Source organism: Falco rusticolus, chromosome 18 (genome assembly GCF_015220075.1).
Source record: "Falco rusticolus isolate bFalRus1 chromosome 18, bFalRus1.pri, whole genome shotgun sequence".
NCBI lineage: Eukaryota > Metazoa > Chordata > Aves > Falconiformes > Falconidae > Falco > Falco rusticolus.
Window position 1 is genome coordinate 4,277,603 of NC_051204.1, and position 20,750 is coordinate 4,298,352.

A 20,750-nucleotide genomic window follows, 5' to 3' on the forward strand; every position below is an offset into this window, starting at 1 on the left:
CCTGGCAGCGCAGGCAGCAGCAGGGGGGGGCTCGGAGAGCAGCGTGGCTCTGGCAGTGGGAAGGGAGAGATGCCGTAATTGTGTTAACGCTCCCACGCAGCTGCCTGGGAATGGTGCACTCGCCCTCCGCCTCCGGGTAGGCTCCCTGCTGGCAGGGCCCCCGCTGCCTCTGCCCTGGCACCCGGCTCTGCTTCCCCAAAACGCCCTGGCCACCACCCTCTGCTCCCACCGCGGACCCTCCGGGGAATCGGCCACGTGGCCCAGGCCTGGGCAAGGTGGGCAAAGCAGGAGATGGGCAAGCTTCGGTGTTGGGGGTCAATCCAATGCCGGCACCTGGAGCGTGGCAAGGCGCAAGGCACAGAGCTGGGCACGGTGGGGACTCTGGGCTTGTGTCCCGGGGTCGGTGGTGCCAGCCTGTGTGACCTTGGGCAGCTCATCCCCCTCCAAACCGCCCTTCCCCACCTGCCCCGCTGCCGCCAAGCATGTGCCGGTGCCGTCGTAGGCACCTTACGGCGCTGGTGATGGATGGGGGCTAATAATGGAAAATGTGGCGTCAGCTGTCCCGCTTCCCCGGGCACATTGTCCTGCAGCTGCGGGAGCTGGGGCTGGAGCAGGAAAAGACCCGCTGGCGTGGGGCGGGGGGTGGGGGGCCAAGGAATTTTTAACTTTCCAACAGCCGGTGGCGGCGGCCCCTGCGGTGCAGTTGACGTGAGATGAGTGCGGGAGGTCTCAGCCTGCTCCTGCCGGGGGAGGAGGCGATTGGCCCCGGCGCCGGTGGGCTCCCTGGGGAGGGGGCAAGGGCAGGCTGCCTCCTGCTTGCCACATGCTGCCTGCAGCCCTCGCCCACCCGCACGTGTGGTCTGCCCCTCGGACCACTGTTTGGAGGAGGCAGGGATGCTGCTGGGGTCCCTGCTGGGTGGCTGTGGCCGTGCTGGTGGCCAGTGGGTGCCAAGTGAAGCCCCTTCCCCACCACACGTGGGCTCCATCACCCCCAGTGCCGTGGGGTACCCGGGGTGCCCTTTCCCTGGATGCTTCATGTGGGGTGTGCAGATGGCTCTGTGTCCAGGCATGGGTGCCCCTGGGGAGCAGAGGGGCTCGGGGGGCACATGAGTCACCCTGAGGCCGTGGGGGTCCCCGGCTGGGGAGGGGAAGGGGGGCAGAAGTTGGAGGTTTAGGGGCAGCCTTGTCCTGGGGGAGCCCTGGGCTCCCCAGACCGTGGCACATCCCGCTCCAGGCGCTGACGTTTGGGAATGGGACACGGCTGCACACCCCCATCCCCGAGCCAGAAAACAGCCGGGGGGGTGTCCCTGTGTCCCCCCATCTTTTTTTGGGGTGCCTCCCCCCCCGCCAGCAAGCAAGTCTACTCCAGGCTAAAAGCTGGGAGGACAAGCCAGGGTGGGCAGCACCGTGCCCCCCCCGTTTTGGGAGGGGGGATCCTTATTATACACAGACACACACACCCCCCCCCTTTTTTTCCCACCGGGGGAAGGAACTGCTTTGGGGGTACCCTGCCTGGAAAGGGGAGGAGGGGGGCGCATCCCCCATCCCTCCCGGGAGCGCAGTGGGAGCGGCCGAGGCGGAGGCGGCCACCCGCCACCCCTTGTCCCCCCCCCCTTGCTGCCGTCCCCACTCCTCCTTCCTCCTTCTCCTCCTCCTCTTCTCTCTCGCTGCACGCACGCCGGGGCCGCCGTCACCGCGGGGGCCGGTACGGCAGAGGCCAGGCCTGGGCTCCATCGTCATCGTCATCGTCTTCGTCTTGTCCCTCAGCGTGTGTGTGTGTGTGTGCCCCCCCCCCCATCCCGAAACCCGCCGACCCCGGGGCGAGCTCCATGGTGCGGGAAGGCGGCATGGCCCGTACCCCTTACAGCTCCACGCAGGACATCCAGATGGACGTCTTCGACAACGCCACCCTCCAGGTGACACCCCCGGGAATTTGGGGACGAGGAGGGGGGACTCTGCGTGGGTAGCATCGCGCGCAGCCCCAGGGTGCATGGTGGTGGTGGTGGGGGGGGGGGTTGAGCCCCTCTGCGTCCCAACCCCTACACCCGTACGGGGTGATTTCCACCCCCCAGCATGCAAAACGGGGTGCCCCCCACCCATAACCCAGCTACCCCGGGAGGGACCCCAAACGCAGGCACCCCCACCCCCCCCCTAACACCAAGCATCCCATGGAAGGGGGTGTGCAGCCACCAGGTTTGGGGAATGTAGGGGGGGGGGTGTCTGTGTTGCTTGCTGTGTCACTGCTCCCCCCCCGCCCCGGGCTTTGCCCACCCACAGCACCCCAGGGTGGGTGGGTGGGTGCGGGGGGTGTTGCATGGCACCGGGAAACTTTCAGGAATTGGGAAAACTCGGCTGGGGTGCTGCCCCCCCACCCCAGCTTGTCCCCTTCAGCCTGGGGGTGGGGGGGAGAAGGGATGCGTCCCCGGCTGGTTCCAGTGGGGTGGGGGGCACCGCGGACCAGTGGAGCCCCTCATCCCCATGGTGTGGCTGGGTGCTGTCCCCCCTCCCCCGTGCACACCCCCACGGGGACAGACACCCCCTCCCCCTGTGGCAGCCTGGGGAGCATCGACCCCTTGGGGTGACAGTTTGGGGGGGGACCAGGGCTGGAGGCACAGGCCCTGGCCGCATCCAGCCCCCCGGGTGGTAGCAGAGCTGGGTGTCTCCCCCACCTTGAGGGGGGGGGGTGTCTCTGGGTGGCTACGGTGAACCCCACACCGGCAGCGGGGCCACCATCCCCCCGCGGGGACCTGTGAAGCCCCAGCCGTGTCCATCCCCTGCTGGGAGCAGTGGATGGGGGGGGGGGGGGGGGGGGGGGGGGGGGCCTGGGGAGGGGGAGCTGGGGGCGAAGGACCTAAAAATATGCGGTGCTGCCGGGCGAGGGGACCACCCACCCCCCGGCTGGGTGGCAGCTGGGCCCAGCTGTCCCTCTGAGACACCAGGGAGGTGACAGCCCCGCTTGCCCCAGCATGTCCCAGCCTGTCTCCCCCCCCCAGGTGCCCCAGACCCATTGCCTGCCCCCCCCCCCCCCCCCAGGAGGTGCTGTGTGCAGGGGGGGCACTGGGGCATCCCTGTCTCCTCCAGTCCATCCCAGCAGAAGGCACTGGAGGAAGCGGGGGGGTCCCGCTGGGGTGCAGGGGGGTGCACACGCGGGGGTGCACCCCTTTACACGGAGCGTGCACGGGCAAGGGGACGGTGCTCGTGGGGGGGGGTGCATGCGTGCTCTGGCACTGGGGTGACACTGTGGGGTCGTGGGTGGTGTGGGGTGCCCCCGCCCCCCCCCCCCCCCCGCCATCCCCGGCGGCCACCTTGCTGGGGTGCTGGTTGGGCTCTGGTTTGGCTGGGGCTAGGGGGGGGGACAGGGAGTCTGGGGGCTGCAGCTGGGTTTCCCCCCAAATCCAATCAGCCCCACCGGCTCCACGGGGATCAGGGATCCAGCCCCCCCGATAAGGCGGTGCTGGGTTCCTGGGGAGGGGGCTACGTGCCCCCCCCCAGCAGGGGGGCAACCCTATCCCCTTCCCTGCCTCAGTTTCCCTTCTCTTGCCCCCCAGGAGCTGGGTTTGCTTGCAGGGCAGGGGCGGAGGGTGCTGGAGCATCCCTGGCCGCTGGGGCTGGGGGGGCAGAACTGCCCCCCGAGTCCTGGGGCTCCAGTGCTCCCCTCTTGCCCCCCCCCTCCCCCCCCCCTCTCCCTAGGGCAAGTACAGCAAGCGCAAGAGCCGCTTCAAGCGCTCGGACGGCAGCACCTCGTCCGACACCACCTCCAACAGCTTCGTCCGGCAGGTGACATATGGGGGGGGGGGGGGGGGCAGCTGTCCTGAGGGGTCCCAGGGGACCTGCCTGTCTCTAGGGGGCCTTTGTCCCCCCCCGGGGACCAAGGTGGGGGTCTGGGTTTGCAACCGAGCCTGGCCTGGGGAGAGTGCTGGCATTGCAAAGGCTGAGCCAGGCCTGGCTGTGCCCCCCGCCCCTGCCCTGGGGGGGGTGCTGAGGGGAGTGTGTGTGTCCCGTCCCCCCCCCATACTGGGAGTATTTGGGATCCTGTAGCCCCCAAAGGCTTCCCTGCCCCTCCTGGGGGGGGGCCAGGCATGGGACGGAGCCCTGGCATCACCCAGCTGGCATCAGAGCCGCCCTCCCCAGCCCTATCCACCAGCAGGGCTGCCGGCTTGGCAGCGGCCCCTGTGCCCCCCCCCCGGCCCCCACCCCCTGCTCGGCACAGGGCTAAATATACCCGGGGTGGCTGCGACCGTCCCAGGGCTGAAACCTGACCCACGGGTGCCCCAGCCCAGCGCCCGCCCGACGAGCCCCCAGCCCTGCCACCATGGAGATAGCCAGCAAAGACCACCCCGTCGCCCCGGTGAGCATCCCCCCCCCCCCCCAGCCCCACAGCCCCCCGGCACCCGGGAAGTGCCCCCCCGGCACCCTCCCGTCCCGGCTTGCCTGGGTGCGGGGTCCTCCTTGGCTCCGTGGGGTTTGGAGTGGGTGGTCCCCATGGGACCCGTGGGGTCTGTGGGGTGACTGGACCCTGGGTGACCCCTTCTCCGCCCCCCCCCCCCCCCCAAAGGCCCCTCCAGTCTCAGCGTGGGGGCTGGGTGGCTCAGGAGGGGCCAGACCCCCAGCAATGGCAGGAGATGGGGCAGCTGGTCTCTGCGCCGTGGTTTTTGGGGAGGGGGTCCCTGGGGGGGGCTGCTGTCCCATGGCTAGGGGGAGGGGTCTGTGCGAAGGAGACCGGCCCCCACCTCCCCAGTGTTTGGAAAAGATGGGGCGAATTGGGGATGGGGGCTCCTCCAACCCTGGGGTGTCTGGTGGGGCTTAGGGGGTTGTAGGGGGGCTGGGGGGAGCCGAGCTCTGGGCAGCCGGGGCCTTCGCTCCCCCCCGCGGCACCCGCTGCCCTGGGGCTGGGGGATCCCGTGGGTCCCACCGCTGCCCCCCACCCCGGCTCCGGCCCCAGGGGCTGGGGGGTGAGCAGAGGGTCCCCGATCCCACCCCAGCTCCAGCCTTGTCCCGAGGTGACCCCGAGTCCCCCCGCAGCACCCTTTCCCCTTGCCCATGGGACCCCTTTGGGGGGGACAGGGACAATGCCACCTCCGCCGGCCATCCCTGGGGTGGGGGGCAGCGGGGGGCAGCAGGCAGGCGTGGGGGGGTCCTGTTGCCTTCCCAGCTCTGCTGAGAGGCCCGGGGAGGCCGGCGGCAGCGGGACGGCAGCGGGCACCAGCTCGGTATCACGTTCCCTGCCGGAGCGGTGGGAACAGCTGCGCCAGCCCTCGGCCTGCCGTAACCCCGCCGGGATGCCACCGGCCAGGATTTGGCCCTGCCTGGGGAGGAGGCAGCTCCCAGCGTGCCCAGAGGCCACAATGATGGGCACAAAACCCCTAATGAGAGGGTCCCGGTAGGGGGGAGAGGGCTGCGGGGTTGGTCTCGGGGCTGGGTTGCCCACTTTTAGGGGGGATGGGGGGCGCTGGCACAGGCTGACCCCTCTCCCCCCTGTCCCAGGGCTCGGCGGAGTCCTACACCAGCCGCCCCTCGGACTCGGACATGTCGCTGGAGGAGGACCGGGAGGCTCTGCGCAAGGAGGCTGAGCGCCAGGCCATGGCGCAGCTGGAGAAAGCCAAGGTGGGAGGGGGCTGGGCTGGAGCCCCCCCGCCTGTCCTCGCCTCCCTGGGTGCAGGCAGGTACACCTGCCACCCGCCTGGCCCCCCCGCACCCCCTGCCCTGGCAGGATGGGACCCGCTGCGGGAAGGGGCTGACCACAGGGACACCCCCCCCCCAACGCTGTCCCTGCTCTCCATCCCTGTGGCTTCCCACGTTCTGAAGCGGTGGCCCCAGGACCACTGGGTGGCATCGGGAAGGCAGTGGGGTCTACTGGGTGGAACTGGGAGCCTGGACACCTGGGTTTGTACCTTGCCTGAGCACCCATCATGCCTCTGAAGTGGTGGCCCCAGGACCACTGGGTGGCATCGGGAAGGCAGTGGGGTCTACTGGGTGGAACTGGGAACCTGGACACCCAGGTTCTCACCTTGCCTGAGCACCCATCACGCCTCTGCTGTGGGCTGAGGGCAATTAGCTTAATGAACCCTTCGTTAGCTCCTGGGGCATCGTGGCCACAGTGTCCCCAGCGTGAGCGGCTGTGCCATGGTGCCTGTGGGAGCCAAGCCAGCCCACCAGCACCGGCACCTGCTGGCTCTTGCTGGAGGGGGGGGTCTCTGTGGTTTGAGGGGGGGGGAAGATGCTGAGCACTCTCCTGTTGGCAGACGAAGCCGGTGGCGTTTGCCGTGCGGACGAACGTCGGCTACAACCCATCGGCCAGCGACGACATGCCGGTGCAGGGCATGGCCATCTGCTTCGAGCCCAAAGATTTCCTGCACATCAAGGAGGTGGGGAAGGGGCTGGGGGGTGGCAGCCCCGGGGGTGGGGGTTTAGGGGGTTTCAGGCATTCCCTGCCCCCTCCATCCTTTGCAGAAATACAACAACGACTGGTGGATCGGGCGGCTGGTGAAGGAGGGCTGCGAGGTGGGCTTCATCCCCAGCCCCGTCAAGCTGGAGAACATGCGGCTGCTGCAGGAGCAGAAGATGAGGCAGAACCGCCTGAGCTCGAGGTGGGGCTCACCCCCGACCCCCCCCCCCCCCCCCCCCCCAGCCCACTAATCCCCCCCTACCCCTGCCCACCTCTCTGTGCTTCTCCCATCCAGCAAATCGGCGGATAACTCCAGCTCCAGCCTGGGTGACGTGACGGGGACCCGCCGGCCCACCCCCCCGGCCAGCGGTAAGAGTGTCCGGGGTCCCCGCAGCCCCTGGCCTGAGCGGGGCCGGTCTGGTTTGGGGTCTCCCGCCCCTCTGTGCTGGGTAACCCCTCTCATCCGCAGCTCCGGCCCTTCCGGGTGCAGGCCCCCTCCCCTTGGGGACCCCCTCCTTCTCCCTCCCCACCCCTCCCGCTCCTCCCAGCCCCACCGTTTCCATTTTTCCCTTCTTCCATCGCCATTATCACTCTTCTTTTCTCCCCCCTCCTCCCTGGCTCCGGCTGCCCCTCCGTCCCCAGGTGCCCTGGACATGCCTAGCTTTGCCTTTGACCCTGATGAGTTAGAGGAGGAGGCGGCAATGGAGACCCACCACTCCCCTAAGAGTAGTGTGAGCAGTGTCACCACCCCCCCCCGCCCACACCAAGCGCATCCCCTTCTTTAGGAAGGTAATGGCACCCGCCGCCCCCCGCGCTCGCCTGCTGCACCCTGCCTGCCCTAACACTGCCTGGGAGGGCTGGTGGGGGCACCCACGGGGGGCCGGGGGCCACGCGCAGCCCGAGCACCCTGCCTGCGCCCCCACAGCGTGTCCCTGTGCCGCAGCATGGGCATGAGCGTCTGCGGGGGACGGGGCGGCCACGGTGTCCCCTGTGCACCGGGGGGGGGGGGGTGGCAGGCCGTGGCTGTGTCCCCCCCATGTTCCATGGGATGGATCAGTCCATGGCTGTGTCCCCCATGGTCCATGGAATGGATCAGTCCGTGGCTGCCTCCCCCATGTTCCATGGAATGGATCAGTCTGTGGCTGCCTCCCCCCGTGTTCCATGGGATGGATCAGTCCGTGGCTGCCTCCCCCCGTGTTCCATGGGATGGATCAGTCCGTGGCTGTGTCCCCCCCATGTTCCATGGAATGGATCAGTCTGTGGCTGCCTCCCCCCATGTTCCATGGGATGGATCAGTCCGTGGCTGCCTCCCCCCATGTTCCATGGGATGGATCAGTCCGTGGCTGTGTCCCCCCCATGTTCCATGGGATGGATCAGTCCGTGGCTGTGTCCCCCCCATGGTCCATGGGATGGATCAGTCCGTGGCTGCCTCCCCCCGTGGCCCACGCGATGGGCCAGCCCGTGCCCCGCACCCAGTTGCCTGGGGTCCCCCAGTGTGCGCATGGTGTGTGCCAGCACGGCCGGTGTCTGTCTCCCCCGCGAATGGGAATGGACTGGTCCTTCCCCCTAAACCGGGCAGAAGCTGAGGGGGTTTGGGTGCAACCACAGCCAAAGCTGGGGGGGGGGGAGGGGGGGGGGAGGCAGCTGCAAAGGCTTGTGGGGACGAGCAGGACTTGGGGGGGGGGGGGGGGAAACTCCCCCACCCCCCTCTCCAGCCCCCCCAGATCTGCCGCTTGCACCCCAAATCTAACCAAGAGCAGGGCGATGCTTCATGTGAAGCACCCTCATGGAGCAGCCCCCTGGGGGGGCCACACACAGCCCTGGAGCAGCCCCCCCGGGGGCCACGCGCACCCCCGGCCCCCCCAGCCCAGCTCGGTGCCCCCGCGCCCCCCGCCCGCCGATAACACGCATGCCTTGTTTGTCTTCTCTTGCCCCCCCCCCACCCCGGCCCCACGCGGCCTCTCGGGACGTAGCGAAGCAGAAGCAGAAATCGGTGAGTAGCGGCAGGACCCCCTCCCCGGGAGGGCCCGTGGGGAGGGGGTGGGGTGCCCCCTGCTTGCAGCCCCCCCCTTCCATCCCCAGAGCTGCCCCCTGGGGGAAGCTGAGCATCCCGCACCGCCCCCCGCCCCCAGCCCCGCTAACGCCAGGCTTCGCCCCCCAGGCCGAGCACGTGCCCCCGTACGATGTGGTCCCCTCCATGCGGCCCATCATCCTGGTGGGGCCATCGCTGAAGGGCTACGAGGTGAGGAGTGGGGGGACATGGCGGGGGGGAGGGGCAGGTCTGGGGGGGGGGACGACCCCAGCCCCACGCTTTCTCCCCCTCCCCGCCTTCCTCCCTCCCCAGGTCACAGACATGATGCAGAAAGCCCTCTTCGACTTCTTAAAGCATCGCTTTGACGGCCGGTGAGACAGGCGGCTGCGTGGCCGGGGGGCCCTAACCCCATGGGGGGGGGCCCTAACCCTGGGGGCGGATCCCTGGCCCCATAGAGGGACCCTTAACCCCATGGGGGGGGGACACCCTTAATCTCATAGAGGGACCATTAACACTGTGGAGGACCTCTAACCCCATAGAGGGACCCTAAACCCCATGGGGGACTCCTAGCCCCATAGGGAGACCCCTAATCCCGTGGGGGACCCCTAACCCAACAGGGAGATTCCTAACCCCATAGAGGGACCCTAAACCCCATGGAGGACCCCTGACCCCACAGGGGGACCCCTAACCCAACAGGGAGATTCCTAACCCCATAGAGGGACCCTAAACCCCATGGACGACCCCTGACCCCACAGGGGGACCCCTGACCCCCCAGAGGGACCCCTAACCCTGTGGGCTCAGCCCTGCCCCGCGGTTCTCACTGTTGGGGGGGCTCTCCCGTGGGGAGCAGGAGTCCTGTGGCTCCAGCTCCAGGCAGCCCTGTGCACGTGTGGAAGGAGGGTCCCATCCTGCCCCCCAGGGGGTGGGGGCGTACATGGGGAGGGGGGCTTGCACCCACCGTTGCTCCCCCCACCGCCTCGTGCCCTCTCCATCTTGCAGGATCTCCATCACGCGGGTGACGGCCGACATCTCCCTGGCCAAACGCTCCGTCCTGAACAACCCCAGCAAGCACACCATCATCGAGCGCTCCAGCACGCGCTCCAGCCTGGGTAAGGCAGCGCCCCACGCTGAGCCCCCCGCCCGGGCAGCGGGACCCCCCCCCCCCCCCTCCCTCCCCCTCCCCCCAAGCCTCCATCTGTATCATCAGCCTGGCAGCCTCCCATCGCCCAGCCCGTCCGGCCCGGGGTGCTCGTCCTGCCAGCGCCAGGGCACGGTTGATGGGGGTGGGGGGTGGGGGTGACTAACACGGGGGGGACCCCCAGAGCCGTGTGCTCCCCCCAGCTGGTTTAACTCGGCCTCTCCCCCCTCCTCCTCTTTTATCTTCTCTGTTGCGTTTTTCTTTCCTTTTTCTCCTTTCCTTTGGGTTTCCTCCCCTCTGCGCTGCTTCCTCCCTCCCCTGCTCCTGATACAGATGTCTTGGGTATGTAGCTTGGACCCAGCGGGACCCCTGGCAGCCCCCTGCCCGGGGGGGGGGGGGGGGCAGTGGGGGATGTGTCCCCTTGGATCCCCGTCCTCCCTGCCTGGCCGTGACCAGGCTCTGGGATGCAGTGGGGTCTGGCCACAGTCTGAGGGTTGAGGACCCCCCGGTCACACAGCCCCATCTGCCCCCGCCCCCCCCCCCCCCACAAGTGCATGTGGTCCAGGGGGCTTTGCCCCTTCCTCACCCAGCCGGTGCTGGTGCTGGGACCCCACTGCCACCTCCCTCCTGCAATGAAGCCCCACACCCCTGGGGCTGGGGTGGCACGGCCAGGTCCCGGTACGAGACACCTCCTGGACCTGTCTCCATCCCCTTGTCACATCTCCCGGCAGTTGTCCCCCACGTGCTTGCCCATCCCCCCTGCACTGTCCCCCTGACCCTCGCTCTCCCCCCGCCCTGGCAGCCGAGGTCCAGAGCGAGACCGAGCGCATCTTCGAGCTGGCCCGGACGCTGCAGCTGGTGGCCTTGGATGCTGACACCATCAACCACCCGGCCCAGCTGGCCAAGACATCCCTGGCCCCCATCATTGTCTACATCAAAATCACCTCCCCCAAGGTGGGTGTGGGCCCCAGGGTGGGCGGGGGGCTGGGCAGCAGGGGGGGGGGGGGGCTGGGTCCCAGTAGCCACCCTGGTCTGCCCTGTCCTGCCCCAGGTGCTGCAGCGGCTGGTGAAGTCCCGGGGCAAGTCTCAGGCCAAGCACCTCAACGTGCAGATGGTGGCCTCCGACAAGCTGGCGCAGTGCCCGCCCGTGAGTATGCCCCGCCCTGACCCCGCCCTGCCACACCCTGACCCCGCCCTGCCACGCCCTGAGCCCACCCCAGCACCTGCCCAGCCTCTGCCACTGCTCTGCCCTGGTCCACAGGCTCCACCCTGACCCATTGGTCCCACCATAGTCTGTAGGTCCCATCATAGTCTACAGGTCCCATCATGTTCTACAGGTCCCACCATGATCTATAGCTTCCGACCACGGTCTACAAGTCCCACCATGGTCTATAGCTTCCCACCATGGTCTACAGGTCCCACCATGGTCTACAGGTCCCACCATGGTCTACAGGTCCCACCACGGTCTATAGCTTCCCACCATGGTCTATAGCTTCCCACCATGGTCTACAAGTCCCACCATGGTCTATAGGTTCCCACCGTGGTCTATAGGTTCCCACCATGGTCTACAGGTCCCACCATGGTCTACAGGTCCCACCATGGTCTATAGGTTCCCACCATGGTCTATGGTTTCCCACCATGGTCTGTAGCTTCCCACCATGGTCTACAGGTCCCACCATGGTCTATAGCTTCCCACCATGGTCTATAGCTTCCCACCATGGTCTATAGCTTCCCACCATGGTCTATAGCTTCCCACCATGGTCTATAGCTTCCCACCATGGGCTACAAGTCCCACCATGGGCTACGGATCCCACCATGGTCTATAGCTTCCCACCATGGTCTACAAGTCTCACCATGGTCGATAGCTTCCCACCATGGTCTATAGGTTCCCACCATGGTCTACAGGTCCCACCATGGTCTACAGGTCCCACCATGGTCTATAGGTTCCACCCTGGGTCCAGAGGCCCCGCCCTGCCCCATGACCTCCTCCCACCCCCAGGAGATGTTCGACATCGTGCTGGATGAGAACCAGCTGGAGGAGGCCTGTGAGCACCTGGCCGAGTACCTGGAGGCCTACTGGAAGGCAACGCACCCCCCCAGCAGCAACCCCCCCAACCCGCTGCTGAACCGCACCATGGCCACCATCGCCCTGGCCGCCAGCCCCGCGCCCGTCTCCAACCTCCAGGTACAGGTGCTCACCTCCCTGCGCAGGAACCTGGGCCTCTGGGGGCGCGGGGGCACTGAGACCACCCCCAGCCCCCCCACACCCCTCGAGGAGCACGCGCTGTGAGACAGCAGTGGGGATGCGCACACCCACCCCCCACCCTCAGGGACCTCCCCCGGGAGCGAGGTCCCCCCAGGGGTCCTGTAGCCCCCCGCCAGGTGTGGGACCCTCCCTGGGGTTGCCTCCCCTGGGGACCTGCTCCCCCCCCCCCCCAGGTTTGGGGCCACCCCTGGGAGCGGGCCCCCCAGGGGAGCTGCAGCCCCCAGGTTTTGGGCTACCCCTGGGTTCGGGGGCCCCCCAGGTTTTGGGGACACCCCTGGGATCAGGGTCCCCCAGTTTTGGGGCCACCCCTGGGAGCGGGGCCATCCTGGGGAGCTGCAGCCCCCCCGGGATGGGACCGTCCCTGGAATCGCCCCCCCCCCGGGGACCTGCTCCCCTCCCAGGATTGCGGCCGCCCCCAAGATCGGCCCCTGGGACCTGCTCCCTGCCAGGGACTGGTGTCATCCGAGGGTTGGGGTCTCTCTGGGGACCTGTGCCCCCTCCCAGGCCTGGAACTCCTCTGGGGATCGCCCCCCCCCCAGGATCTGCCCCCTGGGAGTGGGGGTCCCCTCTGTGCCTCCCTGGGGGCTGCCGGGGTGCCGGGACCCCCACTCCCACGCAGCTCTGGGGGAGCCACAGCGGAGGTGGGGGCTTACGGGGTGTCCTGCTGTGGGCGAGGGCTGGCTGGGGAGGGGGTGCAGAGCCCTGTCCCCCTGTGGGGGTCCCCACCGCCCCCCCCCCGGGGCAGGAGGCAGAGGAGGGACGCGTGTCCTGTGTGGTCTGTCGCTAATTCTTCCAGCGAGCGGGACGCTGCCGGCGTGCAGCCCCCACCCCACAGCCCTCCCTGCGCCGCTCTCCCCCCTTCTCGCCCCCCATTACCCCCTCCCTGCCCCCCGTTACCCCCTCCCAGCCCTGTCCCTGCCTCGGCAGCCCCCCCCCCCCGCCCCGGTGCTGTTTGGTGGTGGGCTGAGACCTGCTGCCGTCGTGCCCTGAGCGAGCGGCGCGGCACGGGCAGGCCAGGCTGGGCAGGAGCGCATGTGTGTCCCCCCCCGCAGCCCCCCAGCTAACCCACCCCCCCACTAACCCCCCCGGCCCTCCGTCTGGCCCTCCTTGCACGGTGTGGTTGCTTCTCCTAACCAGGGTCCCTACGTAGTGCCCGGGGAGCCGCCGCGCGAGGGGGAGCACGGCCGCCTCCGGCAGGGCCCGGGCGAGGTGGGGGGCCACGGGCAGAGCCGCCCCCTCCCGCCGCCCGCCCGCCCGGCCCCCCGCAGCCTGTCCCGCCAGGACACCTTCGACTCGGAGACCCCAGGCAGCCGGGATTCGGCCGGCACGGAGCCCGGGGATTCCTGCTGCATGGACATCGAGACAGACCCCGGTGAGGAGGAGCCGCCGGGCCCCCCCGGGGCTGGACCCCGTGGCCCCCCCGGCCACCAGCACCCCGGTGCGTGGGATGGGGCTGAGCCCGGGCGTGAGGGCGGGGGGCTGCGGGGCCGAGCCAAGGGCCAGGACCACCGCTACTGCCCCGACGCGCCGGAGACCCTCGAGCAGAGCGACGTGGAGGGCTGGGGACACGATGTTTACATTCGCTAGGGTGAGGGGGGGCAGGCAGGGGAGGGACCCCCCCCAAGTTCCAGCTTTGGGGTGGGGGACAGCCCCGCTGGTTGCCTTTGTGCCCCCCCCCCCCCCCCCCCCCCCCGAGCTTGGCCAGCTGTGAAATGGGGACGCCCTGTTTTGCCCTGGGGGCTCCCCCTGCCCTGCTCTTTGGTGAGGGGGGGGGGTCTCCCCCCTCTGCCGCAGCCCCCCAGCATCTTACGGTGCCTGGGGTCCTCCCTGCCTGGCAGGGAAAGCAAGTGACCAAAGGGGACCCCGGGGGCTCTGCCCGTGGCCGGCGTGTCCCTGCCCCCCCGGCACGCTGGGGGGGGCCACGTTCCCCACCCAGCCCTTGCCTGCTGGCTGCCCGCCCCCCCGGGTGCCCCCGCTTCTCCATGGTGCTGTTTGCCCCCCCCCCCCCCCAGCTGCAAGGGGACCCCTGAGCTGGTCATGGCATTGGGGGGGGGGGTGTCCCTGCCAGCTGCCCCCCACCCTTCCAGCCAGTGCCTGCAGCCTGGCACTGCACCCCTGCAGGGCTGCGACCCACAGCCCCCCCTGCCCCCCCCGGTAGCTGGAGGGGGGGCGGCTGCATGCGTGTGCGGTGTGTGCAAGGCTTTGGGTGCTCCGGTGGTGGAAGGGTCACCGCTGCCCCAAGCCGTGCCCCCCCCTCGGGGTACTACCTGCCCGGGGTGGGGGGGGCATTTTGCATGTGTTTGCCTTGGAAGGGCTCTGCCTGAATTGGGGGGGGGGGGCAAATCTGAGCCAGTTTGGGGGGGTCTAACACGTGCTAACAGCTGCCCAGCCCTGGCCTGCCGCAGCAGCACCTAGAGGGTCCCTCTGCCCTGGGGGGGGGGGCCCGTGCCGCCTCCCCTGGCCCTGGGGGCACTGGGGTGCACCAGGCAGTGCCAGGCCCCTGCCCCTCCATCCCCCCCCCGCCGTGCCACCCCCGCCCCCCCCCACCGTGCCTGTCTGCTCTTGCCCCGTCCGGTCCGGCTGTGTCCGTCCGTCTGTCCATGTGTCCGTGAGCCTGTCTGTCCGCCCCCCCCCCCCCAGCACCCCTGGAGCACCGCCTTCTGCGCCCCAGGCCCCCCCACCTCTGCAGTGGGGGGGGGGTCGGGGGGGGGTGTCACCACACCAGGGTGGGGACACCCCACATCCAGCCCTCACCGTGGGGCTGGGCTTGCCCTACTTCTGGGGCAGCCCCTTGTGTCCCCCCACCCCCACCCCCCCCCCCCCCTCCCCGGGGCAATGCTGGGGGTCCCCGGGGTCACTGCCTTACCCAGACCACCAGCCTTGCCAGCCCAGGTCGGGGGGGCTTGGGGGGGCGCCCAGCTCTGCTGCTGCCAAGCCGCCTCCGCCCATCGTGTGCCTCAGTTTCCCCTTTTTTTTTTGGAGGGGGGGGAACTCGGTGTCACTGCCTGCCAAGTACTTTGAGACCCGCCTGCCCCGGCGTTTGCCCCTGTGGCGACCAGGGTCCGGGCAGTGGGGCCCCCCCCCCCAGGCCCTCCCCCGGGCAGAGGGGACGCCCCTTATTTATGTCACTCCACAAATTTTATTTAAAGACCCGACAAAGTGTATTTTATTTATTTATTCTCGTTGGTGTGTGGGGGGACTCGCCCCGCTCGCTTGGTTCTTTGTAATAAACATTTCGGTGAGACCTGCCCCATGGCTGTGCCTGGGGGGGGGGGGGGGGGGGGCGGGGGGGGGGGCACAAGGGGGTCTGGAGCCGGAGCTGAGACCGGGCACAACTCAGCTCTGCAGTGACTCCCTACGTCTCTCCCTGGGGTGGCCCTTCAGTGGGTGCCTGGGGAGGGGGCGCGGGACGGGACAGGGAGCAGGGACCTGCCCGGCTCCTGGGAAGGGGGGAACCCCCGCAGCAGGGGTTGGGGGGGGCTCCTGCCGCCCCGATGCCAGGGTGATGGTCGCCGGCAGCGGCCGGGCTCTGTGGGCGCTCGGCCGGTTTTTCGGCGCTGGGCCAGCTCCTGCCACCCTGTTTTTAGGGAATAAATCCGTCTGCGGCGGCTCAGGGCTGCCGGCACCTCCACTCGCTCTTCTCTGGCCGGTACTCAAACGCCTTCCTGCGGAGGGGACACGGGGACACCGGTGGCACCTTGGTCCCTGCCCCAGTCCATCCTTCCCCTGCGCCAGGGCGGGACCCCCTCCCCCTGCCCGCCTTGGGGGACCCCGGCCCCCCCGTACTCACTCTCGCCCGGGCCCGGTGGGCCGGCAGACCAGCCCGGCTTGGCAGGGGCAGACCTGGTTGATGCTGAAGGCCAGACCCCCGGGGGGCACGTGGCAGCTCTGGGCCAGCGCCAGCCGCCGCTGGCACACCGCCTCGCCGTGCCGCCGTGCGCAGCACCCGCCCGCGCCGCAGTCCTCGTCCCGCTGGCACCGAGCTCCTGGCGGGGCACAACGAAGGGTCAGGGGATGGGGGGGAACCCCTTGTCCCCAGGCTGGGGGGGGGGGGGGGAGGACAAGGATGGAGCTGCAAGGGCTGGGAATGCCCCCGGTGCTTGTCGGCTCAGCACCCAGCCCCGCCGGCATCGCGTCCCCCAGCTGCCAGGGTTGCTCCCGGTGTCTCCCCACAGTCCCGATGCCGTCCCTGATTCCCGCTCACCCTCCTGCCCGTTGGGCACGGGCTGCTGGCACTTCCCGAACATGCAGAGCAGGCTGTGGGCGCAGTGGGTGTCGCGGCGGCAGTACTGCCCCACAGGGCGCGCGGGCAGGCACAGCCCAAAGTGCTCATCGCAGAAGTACCCGTGGGTGCAGGGGGTGGCCGGGCTGCATGCTGTCACCTGTGCGGGGGAACACGGCGTGTCAGGGCACCATCCCCCTCCCCATTCTCATCCCTAATCCCATCCCTGACCCCATTTCCCATCCCAGCCCCGACCCCATCCCTGACCCCATCCCTAATTGCATCCCCAACCCCATCCCCATCCCTAATGGCATCCCTGACCCCATCCCCATCCCTGATCCCATCGCCCATCCCAGCCCCAGCCCCAACCCCAGCCCCAATGGCATCCCCGACCCCATCCCCATCCCTAATGGCATCTCTGATCCCATCGCCCATCCCAGCCCCAGCCCTAATTGCATCCTTGACCCCATTGCCCATCCCAGCCCCATCACCAATCCCACCTCTGACCCCATCCCCGTCCCTGACCCCATCCCCATCCCATCCCATCCCCATCCCACCCCTGACCCCACCCCCAACTCCAGGACAGGCAGAAAACAGCAGCACGAAGCAAAGGCCGTTGCCGTGGGCACGTTTGGGGGGCAGCCGGGAGTTCCGCAGCGCTCGGGGGAATGGGGTGACCCCTCCCCGCGCACACACCACCCCACCTCCCACCAGCTGCTCCCGGTTATTATTTTTTTTTTTTTTTCTCGGGAAAAGAGAACTCGGGGGCGGCGGGGGGGGGAGCACGCGGCGAGGCTGCGGGAGCCCGTAAAAGTCCTGCTCCAGGTGAGGCTCGAACTCACAACCTCGGCATGGCTCCGCGTACTGCCCTATAAGTACCGCGCGCTGACCGATTGCGCCACTGGAGCGCCCGGCGCCGCCCGCCGCGGCCGCGCTCCCTCCCGCCGGGGCCGCCCCGCTCCCGCCCCGGCCACAGACCGGCTGCAAACGCGGCTCCCGCACCAGCGGCGACACCGACTCCTGCCCCTGCTCCCGCACCAGCTGCAACCCCAGCTCCTGCTCCCGTACCCACCGCTGCGCCCACACCAGCTCCAACCCCCGCTCCCGTACCCACCGCTGCGCCCACACCAGCTCCAACCCCAGCTCCCGCTCCTGCTCCTGTACCCACCACTGCTCCCTCCCTGCTCCAACCCCAGCTCCTGTTCCTGCTCCCACACCAGCTCCTGGTCCTGCTCCTGTACCCACCGCTGCTCCCTCCCTGCTCCAACCCCAGCTCCTGTTCCTGCTCCAACCCCAGCTCCTGTTCCTGCTCCAACCCCAGCTCCTGTTCCTGCTCCCACACCAGCTCCCGCTCCTGCTCCTGTACCCACCGCTGCTCCCTCTCTGCTCCAACCCCAGCTCCTGTTCCTGCTCCCACACCAGCTCCTGTACCCACTGCTGCTCCCTCTCTGCTCCAACCCCAGCTCCTGTTCCTGCTCCCACACCAGCTCCAACCCCAGCTCCCGGTCCTGCTCCTGTACCTGCCGCTACTCCCACACCAGCTCCAACCCCAGCTCCTGCTCCTGTACCCACTGCTGCTCCTGCTTCTGCTGCAACCCCAATTCCTGCACCCACCCCAGCTCCAACCCCAGCTCCCGCTCCTATACCCACCGCTGCTCCCGCTCCTGCTTGCAACTCCAGCTTCCCCCCCGCTGCTCCCCCCCCCCGCCCTGCAACCCCAGCTCCCGCCCTGGCTGTAACCTCCCCTCCCACCCCTGCTGCAACTGCACCCCCTCCTCCTCTCCCCCAGGGATACCCCCGGAGGGGGGGGGGGGCACCCACCACTCACCTCCTCCAGGTTGTCCCCAGGGCCAGCGCTTCTGCCCAGCGCGGCTTCCTCGGGCAGGTGCTGGGGCAAGGAGTACATCCAGGCCCAGAGGTGGCCCGAGGCGGCGGGCAGGAGCGAGGCGAGGAGGCAGAGGATGGCTGGGGACATCATCGTGCTGCCGGCAGGTGATGCTGGGGTGCTTGGGCCAGGGGCGCTGGGTATATGTAGCCCCCTGCTTATCTTGGCCCCTGCTGCTAAAACTGTTTGCCCACCTAATGGGGAAGGAGGAGGCAATCAGGGTTTAAGGGATTAACATAATTGCCAGCCTTCCCCTGGCTGGGTGCTACAGCCCCAAAGTAAACGGCCCCCTCCGAGCAGTCTGGCTCCAGCGCCTGGGCGGCTCCAGCGCAGCCCCTGGGCAGCCTGGGGTGCCCTGAGTCCCCGCCATCCCCTTTGGTCCCCCCATGGCTTGGGATGGTGGTGGGTGCCAGCACCTGGGGTGTCCTGGGTCCCTGCCACCCCCTTTGGTCACCCCATGGCTTGGGATGGTGGTGGGTGCCAGCACCTGGGGTGTCCTGGGTCCCTGCCACCCTCTTTGGTCCCCCCATGGCTTGGGATGGTGGTGGGTGCCAGCACCTGGGGTGTCCTGGGTCCCCCCATGGCTTGGGATGGCAGTGGGTGCCAGCACTCAGGATGTCCTGTGTCCCCCCATGGCTTGGGATGGTGGTGGGTACCAGCACCTTGGGATGTCCTGGGTCCCTGCCACCCCCTTAGGTCCCCCTGTGGCTTGGGATGGCAATGGGTGCCAGCACCTGGGGTGTCCTGTGTCCCCACCAGCCCCTCTGGTCCCCCCCCTCAGGACGGCGGTGGGTGCCAGCACCCAGGATGTCCTGTGTCCCCACCAGCCCCTCAGTTCCCCTCCCCCAGGATGGGGTGTCCCCCCCCAGGATGGCGGTGGGTGCCAGCACCTGGGATGTCCTGTGTCCCCACCAGCCCCTCAGGTGTTCCCCCCCAGGATGGTGGTGGGTGCCAGCACCCAGGATGTCCTGTGTCCTCACCAGCCCCTCAGGTCCCCCCCCAGGATGGTGGTGGGTGCCAGCACCCGGGATGTCCTGTGTCCTCACCAGCCCCTCAGGTCCTCCCCCAGGATGGTGGTGGGTGCCAGCACCCGGGATGTCCTGTGTCCCCACCAGCCCCTCAGGTCCTCCCCCAGGATGGTGGTGGGTGCCAGCACCCGGGATGTCCTGTGTCCCCACCAGCCCCTCAGGTCCTCCCCCAGGATGGTGGTGGGTGCCAGCACCCGGGATGTCCTGTGTCCTCACCAGCCCCTCAGGTCCTCCCCCAGGATGGTGGTGGGTGCCAGCACCCAGGATGTCCTGTGTCCTCACCAGCCCCTCAGGTCCCCCCCCAGGATGGTGGTGGGTGCCAGCACCCGGGATGTCCTGTGTCCCCACCAGCCCCTCAGGTGTTCCCCCCCAGGATGGTGGTGGGTGCCAGCACCCAGGATGTCCTGTGTCCTCACCAGCCCCTCAGGTCCTCCCCCAGGATGGTGGTGGGTGCCAGCACCCGGGATGTCCTGTGTCCCCACCAGCCCCTCAGGTCCTCCCCCAGGATGGTGGTGGGTGCCAGCACCCGGGATGTCCTGTGTCCCCACCAGCCCCTCAGGTCCTCCCCCAGGATGGTGGTGGGTGCCAGCACCCGGGATGTCCTGTGTCCCCACCAGCCCCTCAGGTGTCCCCCCCCAGGATGGTGGTGGGTGCCAGCACCCGGGATGTCCTGTGTCCTCACCAGCCCCTCAGGTCCTCCCCCAGGATGGTGGTGGGTGCCAGCACCCAGGATGTCCTGTGTCCTCACCAGCCCCTCAGGTCCCCCCCCCAGGATGGTGGTGGGTGCCAGCACCCGGGATGTCCTGTGTCCCCACCAGCCCCTCAGGTGTTCCCCCCCAGGATGGTGGTGGGTGCCAGCACCCAGGATGTCCTGTGTCCTCACCAGCCCCTCAGGTCCTCCCCCAGGATGGTGGTGGGTGCCAGCACCCGGGATGTCCTGTGTCCCCACCAGCCCCTCAGGTGTCCCCCCTCAGGATGGTGGTGGGTGCCAGCACCCTTCCAGCCACCGAACGGCTCCATGCAACTGTGGCTTCAGTTCCCAGCTTTGTCCCCCCCCTGTGCTGGTGGGACCCAGAGGGCAGCAGGCCCAAGGGGGAGGCGGAAGGGGGGAGCGGGGGGCAAACACTGTGACCCCCAGGAAGGACAGCGGTGGGCACACAGATGGCATCCCACCTGTGTTTTGTCACACACACCCCCCCGCCACCCCCTGCGTACACGCGGCTCCGGGGGTGACGGGCTTTGCACCTTCCCTAACAACTTTGCAAACGAGGTGTTTGCGGTCCCGGCCCTTATCTGGCACCGGTGGCTGGGCAAACCCGCCGGTGGCCCCCCCTGAGCGGATCCCCCAGACAATGCCACTGCCATGTCCCCAAACAGGCGGGGGGTCTTAGCCAGGGCCACCTCATGCTCCCCCCCAACCTCTCCAATACACTTTGCAGCGGGAAGAGCCACCCCAGGGCTGGATCCCAGTTGCCAGACTGTGGTACGGGGGCTGTGACAACGCTCCGGGTGGGTTTTGTCCCCAGGGGTAGCCGGGGTAGGACCTGGGGGCTCGCTGGGACTGGGGGGCACCAGGGTCTCCCCTCCTTCAGGCTCCAGAGACGCATCCTGCTGCGGGGAGGGACATCACCCACCCCTGGGGTTTAGTTTCCCCACGGTGCTGCTGCCCTGGGCGATTCCCCTGCCTTTGTGCCTCAGTTTCCCCATCTGTAGGAAGGCAGGCGGGGGGGCTGCGGGGGGGGGCGTGGGGAAGCGGGGCAGCTCAGCGAGGGGATGCTCCAGGCCGGTGGCTGG

At 68.9% G+C, this 20,750-nt stretch overlaps 3 protein-coding genes and 1 non-coding gene across 6 annotated transcripts in view; 1 reads left to right on the top strand and 3 right to left on the bottom strand.

The window, feature by feature from the left end:
* Positions 1-1,746, bottom strand: part of LOC119159031 (transcription factor CP2-like) — a 19,071-nt gene extending 17,325 nt beyond the window's left edge. Inside the window, 1 exon segment of the mRNA XM_037411555.1 lies at positions 1,710-1,746. Within this exon segment, the coding sequence (XP_037267452.1) occupies positions 1,710-1,746 (37 nt within the window).
* Positions 1,454-15,065, top strand: CACNB1 (calcium voltage-gated channel auxiliary subunit beta 1). 3 transcript variants are annotated; one of them, XM_037411430.1, is made up of 16 exons: positions 1,454-1,916; positions 3,691-3,777; positions 4,276-4,348; positions 5,485-5,604; positions 6,243-6,365; positions 6,451-6,587; positions 6,681-6,754; positions 8,359-8,378; positions 8,547-8,627; positions 8,730-8,788; positions 9,417-9,526; positions 9,889-9,897; positions 10,358-10,509; positions 10,607-10,702; positions 11,555-11,740; positions 12,959-15,065. In XM_037411430.1, exons 3-16 carry the CDS (start codon positions 4,313-4,315, stop codon positions 13,406-13,408), a joined length of 1,653 nt encoding a protein of 550 aa, XP_037267327.1. In that variant the 5' UTR covers positions 1,454-1,916; positions 3,691-3,777; positions 4,276-4,312; the 3' UTR covers positions 13,409-15,065. The 3 variants fall into 3 exon arrangements, with proteins under 3 accessions (XP_037267327.1, XP_037267325.1, XP_037267326.1); XM_037411428.1 differs by lacking the exon at positions 4,276-4,348 and having other exon boundaries at positions 1,821-1,916; XM_037411429.1 differs by lacking the exons at positions 4,276-4,348; positions 9,889-9,897 and having other exon boundaries at positions 1,821-1,916.
* Positions 15,066-15,431: 366 nt separating this feature from the next.
* Positions 15,432-18,021, bottom strand: LOC119159032 (dickkopf-related protein 3-like). The gene is made up of 4 exons (XM_037411556.1): positions 17,872-18,021; positions 16,026-16,203; positions 15,612-15,807; positions 15,432-15,486 (listed from the first exon to the last, which is right to left on the bottom strand). Exons 1-4 carry the CDS (start codon positions 18,019-18,021, stop codon positions 15,432-15,434), a joined length of 579 nt encoding a protein of 192 aa, XP_037267453.1.
* Positions 16,861-16,951, bottom strand: TRNAI-UAU. Its single transcript is given in 2 exon segments — positions 16,861-16,896; positions 16,914-16,951. It is a non-coding gene; the product is annotated as a tRNA-Ile (tRNA).
* Positions 18,022-20,750: the final 2,729 nt, after the last annotated feature.